Source organism: Periplaneta americana, chromosome 4 (assembly GCF_040183065.1).
Source record: "Periplaneta americana isolate PAMFEO1 chromosome 4, P.americana_PAMFEO1_priV1, whole genome shotgun sequence".
Lineage (NCBI taxonomy): Eukaryota > Metazoa > Arthropoda > Insecta > Blattodea > Blattidae > Periplaneta > Periplaneta americana.
This window is the reverse complement of record NC_091120.1, coordinates 192,428,141-192,441,813: the sequence shown is the minus strand read 5'-3', so window position 1 is coordinate 192,441,813 and position 13,673 is coordinate 192,428,141. Positions and strand designations below refer to the sequence as shown.

At 34.3% G+C, this 13,673-nt stretch overlaps 1 protein-coding gene across 1 annotated transcript in view; it reads right to left on the bottom strand.

Annotated features, from left to right (window-relative positions):
- LOC138698983 (uncharacterized) overlaps positions 1-13,673 on the bottom strand; it is a 546,464-nt gene that overhangs the window by 437,792 nt on the left and 94,999 nt on the right. The window contains exon 4 of the mRNA XM_069825170.1: positions 13,304-13,350. Coding sequence (XP_069681271.1) covers positions 13,304-13,350 — 47 coding nt within the window. The remainder of the gene's footprint in view (positions 1-13,303; positions 13,351-13,673) is intronic.

Here is a 13,673-nt window from a genome sequence, read left to right as displayed (position 1 = left end):
ACCATGACAACAGTGACAGGACAAATTCTGGGAGAGTTATTCTTTCACAACAATCATAACAACCGATTGGAAGTAAGCATAACGGTAACAGGGCAAATTCTGAGAGAGTTATTCTTTCACACCAATCACATCAACCGATCGGAAGTAAGCATAACAGTAACAGGGAAAATTCTGGGAGAGTTATTCTTTCACAACAATCACAACAACCGATCGGAAGTAAGCATAACAGTAACAGGGCAAATTCTGGGAGAGTTATTCTTTCACAACAATCACAACAACCGATCGGAAGTAAGCATAACAGTAACAGGGCAAATTCTGGGAGAGTTATTCTTTCACAACAATCACAACAACCGATCGGAAGTAAGCATAACAGTAACAGGGCAAATTCTGGGAGAGTTATTCTTTCACAACAATCACAACAACCGATCGGAAGTAAGCATAACAGTAACAGGACAAATTCTGAGAGAGTTATTCTTTCACAACAATCACAACAACCGATCGGAAGTAAGCATAACAGTAACAGGGCAAATTCTGGGAGAGTTATTCTTTCACAACAATCACAACAACCGATCGGAAGTAAGCATAACAGTAACAGGGCAAATTCTGGGAGAGTTATTCTTTCACAACAATCACAACAACCGATCGGAAGTAAGCATAACAGTAACAGGGTAAATTCTGGGAGAGTTATTCTTTCACAACAATCACAACAACCGATCGGAAGTAACCATGACAACACCGACAGGACAAATTCTGGGAGAGTTATTCTTGCACAACAATTACAACAACCGATGGAAAGGTAACCATGCAACAATAATAGAACAAAATCTTGGAGAGTTGTTCTTTCTTTCTGTATGCGACATCACAGAAACGTAACCATGGAATTCAGGTATTATCATCTGGTGGTAGATGAAAGAAATTCACTGTCCGATACTACCCAACTCTCCCCTATAGCATGAGCAGTAATAGTAGCAGCAGTAGTAGTGGCAACAGCGGTATCACCAGTACCAGTAGCAGTAGCAGTAGAACTAATTATGCCGTATCAGAAACATTTATAGCAAATAGGAAGATGTATAAATCTTGACTCTGTTGCAGTCTGTTTCGGGTCAGTAAATAGGCTACCAAAAAACTGCCTATTAACTACCGTACAAATTATCGGAATAAATTATTGGTGGAAATTCGCTCCATCAAGTGTGATTTTACGGAAAAATTAACAAATAAAATAATGAGTGATTGCGAACAAAATGAAAACAAATCACTAAGTGATGCGTCCTTAATTTGCATTCATATACAAATTAGTCCCGGTATTACAAAAGCAACAAACAATAATGCCAAGCGGATTGAAATCAGGCCCCGGGCTTGAAATTTTAACAAAATAATCACCCCGTACAATTATGAAAGGGACGAATTCTACATTTCCGCCTATTTGCGAAACAAAAAGACAGTAAGAAGTACAGTGTGTCATACTCACTTGGATTGCTGTTAGTCTAAACGTTCAAATAGACGGATTTCAAAGTTGAAGATCAAATGAAGACATAACCAACATATAGTAATTATTTGTTTCAGGGAAAGGAAAATAATTTCAGGGGCATATTTCATTACTCTTATATTCACTATCATAACCATTTGACTAAACAAGGATACAAGTTTATTCAGCAACTGAACGCAATAATTTATTCCATGTTGAATCTTTCGTAAACTACTTTTAACAACAAACGACAAATACACAAACTACACCAATACATAAACAAAATACACCCAAAACTCGAATACACACTGCAACTTGAAAACAATAACTCCATAAATTTCCTAGACATCACCATAACAAAAGTTGACAACAAACACACCTTCAAAATATACAGAAAACCAACCACCACCACCACACATATACACAACACATCTAACAACCCTACACAACACAAACATGCTGCATTCAGGACTATGGTACACAGATTACTCAACATACCCATGAGCCAACAACACTACAATGAAGAAGTGAACACAATCAAATACATAGCACAAGAAAATGGTTACAACCCAAACATAATAGACAACATCATAAGGAAGACAAAACAAAAACTCAACAAACACAAAAACACACAAAACACAAACACAAGAACACAAGAAATACATCACACTAACATACGAAAACAAAAACATACACAAGATCGCATTCTCATTCAGAAAACAGAAATACAACATAGCATACAGAACAGAAAACACACTACAAAGACATCTCAACACACAAACAACACAAACAAATACAACCACACAGGCGTATACAAACTCACATGCAATAGTTACGACAGTTTCTACATTGGACAGACAGGCAGATCATTCCAAACTCGATACAGAGAACACATTAAAGCAATAACCAGAGGACACAATTCATCTACATATGCCGAACACATAACTAATGCTAACCACACATACAATAACATAAATACAGACATGGAAATCCTACACATACAACCCAAAAACTAAAAACTCAACACACTAGAACAATACGAAATATACAGACACACTAAAACACACCCCAATCAAATTCTCAACACACAGATCAATTTGAGAACACACACACTATTTGATACAACTCTTCATCACACGAACGCACCCACACAACAGGCAGCGAAGTTGAGATAGCGTCGAGATCTAGTAAGTCTGAGGATGGTGTCAAATAGCACCGAAACAGCTGTAAGCCGCACATGCTTACATATTTAACACGAGTAAGATCCCCATTTAATCAATTATTTATTAATAATTTATGGTTATAAATAAATACTCTAAATTACCTTTTTCACCTACATCACATATTTCAAGAAACTGGTGTTACATCCTTTTTCCGGGGAGATCTTCAATTTCATCCCCGCCAAGTGTGAGTGGAATTTTGTTATATTATTGACTAGCCCTACCCGTGCGCTCCGCTGCACCCGTTAGAAATAAATATAAAGTAATTACATAATTAAAATAGGACGTTTGATCCAGGGAACATTAGTGTTTGATAGAAGGATAAATCGTTTAATATGTTACTTAATTTAAATTGCATCCAAATAATTAAAATGCGATCATTTTGGTCCACAGACACTCATTTGGTGCAATGACAATTCCTTTAACATGTTTCTTAATTTTTATTACATGTAACCATAGTTTAATGAACATTGACATAATTTAGATTAAATGTATATATTGTATTTTACTTGTTATAGGTTTCCATTGAATTATGGTAATAACTTAATTTTAACCCTTGTTTTCTACGTATTCAGTAAATGGCGCTTGGCCCCCTATGGTTGTGAACCCTTCAAATAAATTATATTATATAATATTACATTATTTTATGTTTATTTATTATATTATATTATGTTATATTATATTATATTATATCATATCAGAAGTTACTGTAATAACATTATAGCATTATGTCCATCTAGAGAAACTACACTTTCCAATGGTGATATAATAATTAATTATACAAATCGGTTAATTTAGCTTCCGATATTACTTCATGCAAACACAGAAACATTCTCTGTAGGCTATCTTTCATAGCTTTCGGTTGTTGCTGTCCAAGGTCCCTTATAGACGAAGTCATTTGTTTTTTAATTCATTACACGGCCTTAGATGGTAGTTATTTTAATTTTAAAACTCATTTATCTCATTAAATATCAGTCCTATCAAAATTTTTCAGGGAATAAAACTTATCACAAATTATTTTTAAAGAAACTTTTGTATGTAACATTTTTCACAAAAATCAATAATAAGCGAGATATTTCGATTTATTTAATTCAGGCCTCCTTATAACCCCCCTTTTAAATAATGTATTTTGAATGCCATATAGCCTAAAATCTAAGTTACAACGAACTTAATTTATATTCCAATTTTCATCGAAATCCGTTCAGCCATTATCGCGTGAAAAGGTAAGAAACATACAGACAGATATACAAACAAAAATTTCAAAAAAGCGATTTTCGGTTTCAGGGTGGTTAATTATATATGTTAGGACCAATTATTTTTGGAAAATCGAAAATTACCAGAAAAATTTCGGCTACAGATTTATTATTAGTATAGATTTATTTTACGACGCTTTATCAACTAAAATGATTATCTAGCGTATGAATGGTAGCAGTGTATGTCCTAGTGTAGCTATTCATCACACTAAGTTACTGAGCAAGAATTGTATGTGTTTTTATTTCCAGCTTTGTTTTCAGTATCTAATTTCGTATAAAAGTACATAGAGGAGAAATTTAGTACTTTCTTAAGAGTGTGAGAGGTCAAGATAATGGGCTTCCGCAGAAGTGTAGCATCGTGCAAGACGGCCTTCGTTTTCCGCATGCACGGCCAGCTTTGGCGAAAAAACTAGCATCTGTAGCAAATCACATATTGATCAGGCAAGATGCGGGCTATTCCTTGGCCTATGGAAGTGTATGCATGGCCACCCCAGCCGACACAGCCAATTCCCAACCGGTGTTCCCGGCACTGGTACACGTAGTTCATTAACAAGAATTGGAGCTGGGGGAAGGGGGTGCTCTATTTGCTGGCTCTCCTCTAGTAACCCGACAGTTACAAGAATTTATGTGCAATATCTGCCCCCACCCCACCTCAATAATACACCTCACGCTGTACTCAGTGAAATGGATGCGTGTATACAAGGCGGTGGAGAGAGAGAGAGCATTTGCTGTATGAAGGAGTTAAACCCAGGTTGCAAGCGAAAATTGCAGACGTTCTAAAAACAGAATGTTGATTATACTGCTAATAGAAAAACATGGCACGCACGGAAAGAGTTCGATGTTTCAACGAATAAAAAATTACCTTCTACAAATAAAACTTTCTAACATCTGAAGTTCGGTAATTTTAATTTCATTACATACCGACTGGGGAGTTGTTTTAACTTTGTACTTTTTTTTTACACATCCGGCTTTAATTCACGATACGAAACATATAGGTCGTAAGGGGAAAGAGCTGGAAAAAGCTTTCGCTACGGAATTCATGGTTCTGTGTACAGTCATTGGATTCCAGAGAGATCAGGAATGTGATTTGAAAGGTTATGTGATAAGAACTACTAAAGAATTCTCTCTCTGTGATCGTATACAGAAGAGTGCAAACAACAAACTTTATAGTCGGTTACAAAATACAGGGACATCATTTTATTTTTACTTGCATTTTTATTGTACCTGCATTTCTGAATGTGCTTCACTCCCACCCCTTCACTAATGTCCTTGCTCTCGTCAGACACACAAACTTACGGCCGCTGTTGCGTTCGAAGTCTTCAAGCAGTGAAGTAAACACTGCAGTGTATAGTGTGTTTCAGAAATATGGTTGCGTTTTCTATAGAAGAAAGAACCTATATTAATAATATCGTACTAAAAAATTATATTCAAGAAACGACAAATTCAGAGAATATGATTCAAAATGTTTTAATAATATGCATAAAAGAATTGAAGCCTGCATTGTAATGAACGGCAACCATTTTCAGCAACTTGTTTAAAAATTCAGATTAGCTTTTTTTGAATTGAGGTGGCTAGAAGCAAAGGAATGCTAGTGACATTTGTAATAACATGAGTTAAGTGCATCCAGTGTAAGCTAAAGTATCTAAAATTTTAGTGGCAAAGGGATATTTTAATCGCATAATACATTAAAATTTAAATAAAAATTTCACCGGTTTTACGAAAGCTTAAATATTTAATCCCCATTTTCTCAAAAGTAACTTAAGTGCACTTACAGCCCTTTACTTATGACCCCTTCAATTTAAATGCACTCTCTGTATTGTATGTTAACATCAATAATTAATATGCTAAATAAAGTAGACATTACATAACGAACATAGCCGCCTGAAAAGTTGAGTTTTTAGAAAAAAAAATGTTACTACTCTACTGTATTTTGATAAATTCCGTAAAAGTGATAATCAAACTCAAAATCGTAATATCGTATTTCCCTACAACATAAATGGATACACTACTTTTCTCTCCTATACCTAGTAAAATGATTTGTTTACATATTGCACTAGTAACATCAAACTCCTGTAATGGAAGGGGGCAACAGTGTTTCCGAGTATAGCCAGGTTAATGTTAAAAATGTTGGTAAAAATAAAGTGATGTCCCTGTATATGAGCTACAATAGTAATATGTGTTACAAGAGCGGTATGTTGAAGTTTTCATGTTCGAGGAAAAGTTTGAAAAAGCGAAACGTAGTTGAGCTTTTTTAATTTCCGAGAATTGAAAGAAAACATACCGCTTGTGTATCGTACATTATTTTGTGCGAAGATCGTTTATTACATACCTGAAAGAGGAATTTCTAATTAGTTGCAATGAAATCTCCATCTTGGTTTCTGTTCAATGACGGCAACTTTGCAAAACAAAAATATCTATCTTCAACATTGTTGCTTTAAAATGTTTCTGTGTTTACTATACTCCAGCAGGCCGTGATATAGGTACGCCTGTCTTTTTTTCCCCCAGTCTATAAATGCGAACTTAAAACAAACGGCTTCCTTAATGTTACATGCATCACGAATGCAGTAACTTTAATGGAGTTGTAGAGTTTACTTAATTTTTGCAAATATTTAAAAACAATAATTAACAGTGCAATTTAGGTGAAATTGCAGTGGTAAGTTTGCAATTTATAATTATTACTATGTTAAACGTCTCTAAAAATAATATGTTAAAAGCCTAAAGCAGTAAAATGAATGTCGCGCTTAAGCGGTAAAAAGAGGGAAATTGTTGTGTGTGTTACGTTGGGAATACTGAATGTGGAATTTTAGACTTACCGCGGATTAGTTTTGTGCGGAAACCAAGCAAATACGCACGATCTCGCACAAAAGAAAGATATGTTACAAAACAAACAGGTAAGAGTTCTACATGTTACGTCAATGTTGTCTGTTGCCATTTTTGTATAATTCAAGGTGTAGGTTTATTCATAACATCACGAGATTAAAAAATGTGATTGAAGGAAGAATCTATACTAATAATAAATCTGTAGCCGAAATTTTTCTGGTAATTTTCGATTTTCCAAAAATAATAGGTCCTAACATATATAATTAACCGCCCTGAAACCGAAAATCGCTTTTTTGAAATTTTTGTTTGTATGTCTGTCTGTATGTTTGTTACGCGATAATGGCTGAACGGATTTATATGAAAATAGGAATATAAATTAAGTTCGTTGTAACTTAGAATTTAGGCTATATGGCATTCAAAATATTTTATTTAGAAGGGGGGGTTATAAGGGGGCTTGAATTAAATGAATCGAAATATCTCCCTTATTATTGATTTTCATGAAAAATATTACATAACAAAAGTTTCTTCAAAAATAATTTCCGATAAGTTTTATTCTATGCAAAATTTTGATAGGACTGATATTTAATGAAATAAATCAGTTTCAAAATTACAATAACAACGCCATCTAAGGAGGTGTAATGAAATAAAAAAACAAATGACTTTGTCTATAAGGAGCCTTGGACAACAACAATAGAAAGCTATGAAAAATAGCCTACAGAGAATGTTTCTGTGTTTGTATGAAGTAATATCGGAAGCTAAATTAACCGATTTGTATAATTAATTATTAATTCACCATTGGGAAGTGTAGTTTCTCTAAATGGACAAAATGCTATAATGTTATTACAGTAACTTCTGAGTGAATCGAGGACAGGTAAGATTAAAATAGATTCTTATGCACAGAAAACTTGATAGGCTATTCTGTACATTCGTTTCCTGTATTTCCTAAAATAATTTTTATGACCAAATGAATGGTCTCTGGATCAAAATGATCGCATTTTAATTCTTTTAATACAATTTAAATTAAGTAACATAATAAACGATTTATCCTTCTATCAAACACGAATGTTCCCTGGATCAAATGTCCTATTTTAATTATGTAATTACTTTATATTTATTTCTAACGGGTGCAGCGGAGCGCACGGGTACCGCTAGTACTAGAATAATACGCTACCACACTTCAAAAACTTGAGAGATGATACTGGGTAAACAGATCAGGTCTAATACACAAACCGCATATGATATATGATATACGCTATGATATACGATGTATATGATATATGATATGTTATATGGTATGAATAGACCTAAATAATAAGAGACGAAACGGAAAAAAAAACCTTGGAGAAAATGGAAATAAATAAATAAATAAAATTAAATGAATGAAGGGAATGAATAAATAAATAACAAATAAATTAATACTTTAAAAATAAATAAGTAATACAAAAACTGGAACTGACAATGAGACAGAACCATATTAACAGGTATTTGAAGTTTAAGGCGAAGAGTGCTCCAGTTTCTTGGAGCAGAGAGTGTCTGCAGCTGCGTCTGTTTAGAACGGAAATAATAACGCGCGTTTAAAATTTATAAAACTGTAATTGCGCGCGAGTCGTGTTTGCGCGTCTTCACCTCCACTTGGAACCTACACAATTAACTGGGAGGATCAATGAACTGGGATAGATACAGCAACGTATACAGAAAGAGGCGTAACTTTGAAGCGAGCGTCGATTTGGTCTCCAAGCAACGATTTAGAAAAAGAAAAGACGACTGCAGAACAATATACGAGAAGAAGTTAACAGATCATATAACATCTATTGTAAAGCAGAGGAATTTTGCCGTAATTATTTCAACACAATGAGAGAATTTTGTTTTTATCGTGGAATAAAGACTGGGGTCATATGTAGTAACACGCGAGACACAATATTAAAAATAAACTAAACTAAATATATAATTAAAAACTAAACCAAACTAAGTATGATATTAAAGAAATTAACAATAAAAAAACGAAATGACAAAATATACTAGAAATTACTACAAATGTAAAAATAGACTAGACAATAATAATATAAACAGAAATAGATTAGAAAATAAACTAAAAATAAAAAATTAAATTAGAAACGGAAGACAAAATTTAATAATGAACTTGAAATAAGTTCCAACCAGAAAACGAACTAGACACAGACTACGAAATGAAAACATAAAGCGGACAATAAATTTAAAAATAAACAAAAAACATACATAAATATAAAATTTATATATGAACCTGATGTAAGACCAAATTAGAAAATAATCCGTTCTTAAATGTGTATTGTAAGCGCTTCTTAACATTTAATAACGGAACACTTGCCCTGCACATAATCTTAATTTTGCATTATGAAGAGCTTCTTAACATTTAATAACGCAAAATGTGTGCTGCACATAATCTTAAATTTGTATTGTAAGAGCTTCTTAACATTTTAATAACGCAAAATGTGTGCTGCACATAATCTTAAATTTGTATTGTAAGAGCTTCTTAACATTTAATAACGGAACACTTGTCCTGCACATAATCTTAATTTTGTATTATAAGAGCTTCTTAACATTTAATAACGCAAAATGTGTGCTGCACATAATCTTAAATTTGAATTGTAAGAGCTTCTTAACATTTTAATAACGCAAAATGTGTGCTGCACATAATCTTAAATTTATATTGTAAGAGCTTCTTAACATTTAATAACGCAACACTTGTCCTGCACATACTCTTAAATTGTATTATAAGCACTTCTTAAGATTCAGTAACGGAAAATATGTGCTGCACATAATCTTAATTTTGTATTATAAGCACTTCTTAACATTTAATAACGGAAAACGTGTGCTGCACATAATCTTAAATTTGTATCGTAAGAGCTTCTTAACATTTAATAACGGAAAACGTGTGCTGCACATAATCTTAAATTTGTACCCATATTATAAGCGCTTCTTAACATTTAATAACGGAAAACATGTCCTGCACATAATCTTAAATTTGTACCCATATTATAAGTGCTTCTTAACATTTAATAACGGAAAACGTGTGCTGCACATAATCTTAAATTTGTACCCATATTATAAGCGCTTCTTAACATTTAATAACGGAAAACATGTCCTGCACATAATCTTAAATTTGTACCCATATTATAAGTGCTTCTTAACATTTAATAACGGAAAACGTGTGCTGCACATAATCTTAAATTTGTACCCATGTTATAAGTGCTTCTTAACATTTAATAACGGAAAACATGTCCTGCACACAATCTTAATATTGTATTATAAGAGCTTCTTAACATTTAATAACGGAACACTTGTCCTGCACATAATCTTAAATTGTATTATAAGCGCTTCTTAACATTTAATAACGGAAAACGTGTCCTGCACATAATCTTAAATTTGTACCCATATTATAAGTGCTTCTTAACATTTAATAACGGAAAACGTGTCCTGCACATAATCTTAAATTTGTACCCATATTATAAGTGCTTCTTAACATTTAATAACGGAAAACGTGTGCTGCACATAATCTTAAATTTGTACCCATATTATAAGTGCTTCTTAACATTTAATAACGGAAAACATGTCCTGCACATAATCTTAAATTTGTACCCATATTATAAGTGCTTCTTAACATTTAATAACGGAAAACGTGTGCTGCACATAATCTTAAATTTGTACCCATATTATAAGCGCTTCTTAACATTTAATAACGGAAAACGGGTGCTGCACATAATCTTAAATTTGTACCCATATTATAAGCGCTTCTTAACACTTAATAACGGAAAACGTGTGCTGCACATAATCTTAAATTTATATTATAAGCACTTCTTAAACTAATAAAATAACTATTTTGATGTTTAACACAGTTTTATTATTATTATTATTATTATTATTATTATTATTATTATTATTATTATTATTATTACTGGCACTATCATTTGTAATTTCTGTAAATGTTTAGGTGCCTAAAACTGTATTTTAATGCCTACTTTCTATCATTATGAAGCCTAGTTGAGGTGTCTAAAAGTTTATTCATGACCTAATGTCCGAAGTTTATTTGTAAAGTATATAAAATATAATGTACAGTTTTGCAGACACCATTACGGCACTAAAAGTTTTTTTTTTTTTTATCATTTGAACGGACTCAACGTACCTATCTTGTGCGATAAACTTGCTAGAACGCTGTACGTGTTCGGAAAAGAGTGAGGTAGGGTACTACACCACCTCATTCTTTCTTCTAACGGAGGCATCTTGCGGCAACAGTGTACTAGCCAAGACACATAAGACCAATGCTGTTTTCTTAAGCTGATACACTCTATAAAGCACAATTGACCAACAATACTCAAATGCCGAGAGTAGGAAAAAAAAAAATTGAAGATGTGAGTTTCCGCAGCGCATCCGACCTCAGCTTGTGAACTCACAAATCGCGGAGGGGGGGAGGTGGGGGGGGCGTGTAGGCATGAAAATGAAAGCGGAACATATGCAGCGAAGAGGAAATTAACTGCTTAACGTGTTCCGTGAGGAGAATGCGTCACCCAGCCAGCTGTCACAAGATTCTTCGGCTTCCCAGACATGCCGCTCGCACAGTTCACAAGGAAGAAGTCTAACATACAAACTACATTTTGAATCGTTTTCATTCAAATGTGCGGCAAATCAGATCTGAGCTTAAAACGTGATTTCCAAGTCGCGGTGAAGAAAACTGTTTAATATTAGATACACAGATAAACTAATAGACCAGCAAAAAGCAGTCATAAAGAGGATAGGAATGGCAAAGGAAGCTTTTTATAGAAAAAGGAGCATCTTCTGCGGACCTCTGGAAAAAGGACTAAAAAAGAGACTAGTGAAGTGCTTTATGTGGAGTGTGGCGTTGTAATGGGGGCAAAACATAGGTCATTACGACGAAATAAAGAGAAGCGACTAGAAGCATTTGTACTTCGGTACATCATAAATAGACTTCGTTGAATTGCCACACGCACCATGCAATCAGGTTGCCGATGTACGGCAGTATAGAGGAGTTGGGCGACCTCCCGGTCTCGTAGTATAAGCAGTTCATGTTAAGAGTTGTATCCGGTCCAAATAGATAGAGCAGGTACAGCTAATGTATACATAAGTAAGCACTTGGTTTTGCATTACTGTAATTGGAATAGTCAAAGCTTAACATTTGTTCAGTGCAGACAAGAATTCAATCAAACATGCTACAATGAGAGTGTTGCTGTGCCAAATAATTGCCTCTGGAATACCCTTACCCCCACAGCCAGTCTTGACCCGTTGGGGAACGTGGTTGGATGCTGTTAATTATTATGCAGAACATTACAGCAAAATAATGGAGGTAATTGATGCATTGGATAGCACAGACAGTTCCTCTGTTGCAGCTGTAAAATCGTTGTCTTCGGAACAGCTATTGGAAGATATTCTGTTCATTGATTCTAATTTTAAAATCGTGTCCAAAAGCATCACCCTGTTACAATCGTCTAAACTATAACTCTCAGAAGCGCTTAATATAGTGGATAAAGTATCACAAACCGTTATCCAAAATAACAATTCACTAATGTCAGAAAAAGTGAAATGTAAGTTTGAGAAACATTATTGCTAAAAATTCTGCCTATTCACAACTACGTATTATAAATGATGTACCATCAGGTCACGACAAGACGTCTGAAGTTGGTGTACTAAAAAGTGGTGACTTTCAAATACGTACGTATTACATCGTGTGATTTTGAACGTATATTTTCCCAATATAAAAACTGTTTGAGTGACCATCGGAGGAGGTTCACTTTGCAATCGCTCAAAACGTACGTAACTCTTATCTGCAATGCACATATTCAAGGATGATGTGAAAGTATTACATTAAATTTTAAGAGTTAATATATTTCACTACAAAATAATTGTGTATTTATATGTTTAGACATTTCCTACTTCAATGATCATTCATTATATTTCTTGAATGCAAGATACAGGTTTTATTGTAACCGGAGTATACTGCTCAGTGTTTACACTAGAGGCATACTCTATCCTTTCCACGCCTCCTTCTCATACAATCTATACTGCGTGCATAGTAAACCTTACGATTCTCGTGGAAATTCCACGAAGTCTAATCATAAATAATATAATATGATATGCGTAAGTAATCACTTAGTGATTCAAGACGGCGGTCATCCCGTCCGATCCCGGCCACTTAGTCACTCGTAATGAGTGCACCTCTGTACATAGTGCGTTGGACATTGTGCCACTGTCACATATTCTGTGACACAGTGTACATGAAGTTAGGCTACCAAAGGGAAAACTGAGAAGTAGAATTTAAACTAAGCCTAAAATATTCAAAGTCCTATAATACATTTTAAAATTCCAAGATGATCTATAATACACTTGGAAGGAACTTAATGTAGATTCCTTCAATTTTTTAAAACCAAGTATTCAAATTATTAATGTTCTCCCGCCGCAACAAATTAGGTATATATTAAAGCACTCTTTCTGGAAACTAAACAAGACATAATCCATTCTCGCTTAGTTAAATACGAAATAAAGCATTCTGTACTCACCATTAGGCGGGAATTCGTAGAAATAGGCGGACCTCGGACTAAGACAGCTGAAACAAAAATAAAGAGGGATTATTTTAAGCTCCTATTTTATTATTTGGTGTGATATTCAATCAAAAGGGTATGATAGGGGTGCAAAGAGAGATAGAAAGAGGGAGAGACAGAGAGAGAGAGAAAGAGAGAGAGAGGAGAAGAGGGGGAGAGACAGAGAGAAAGAAAGAGACAGGGAGAGACAGAAGGGGCAGAGGGAGACAGAGGGACGGAGAGAGGGGAAGACAAAGAGACAGAAAGAGAAAGAGAGTAAAAGGATGGGGAAAGCATTGGTTCCCCTTCCACAGTCGACGGGTATTGAATGACGTCTCCGTGATTCGTC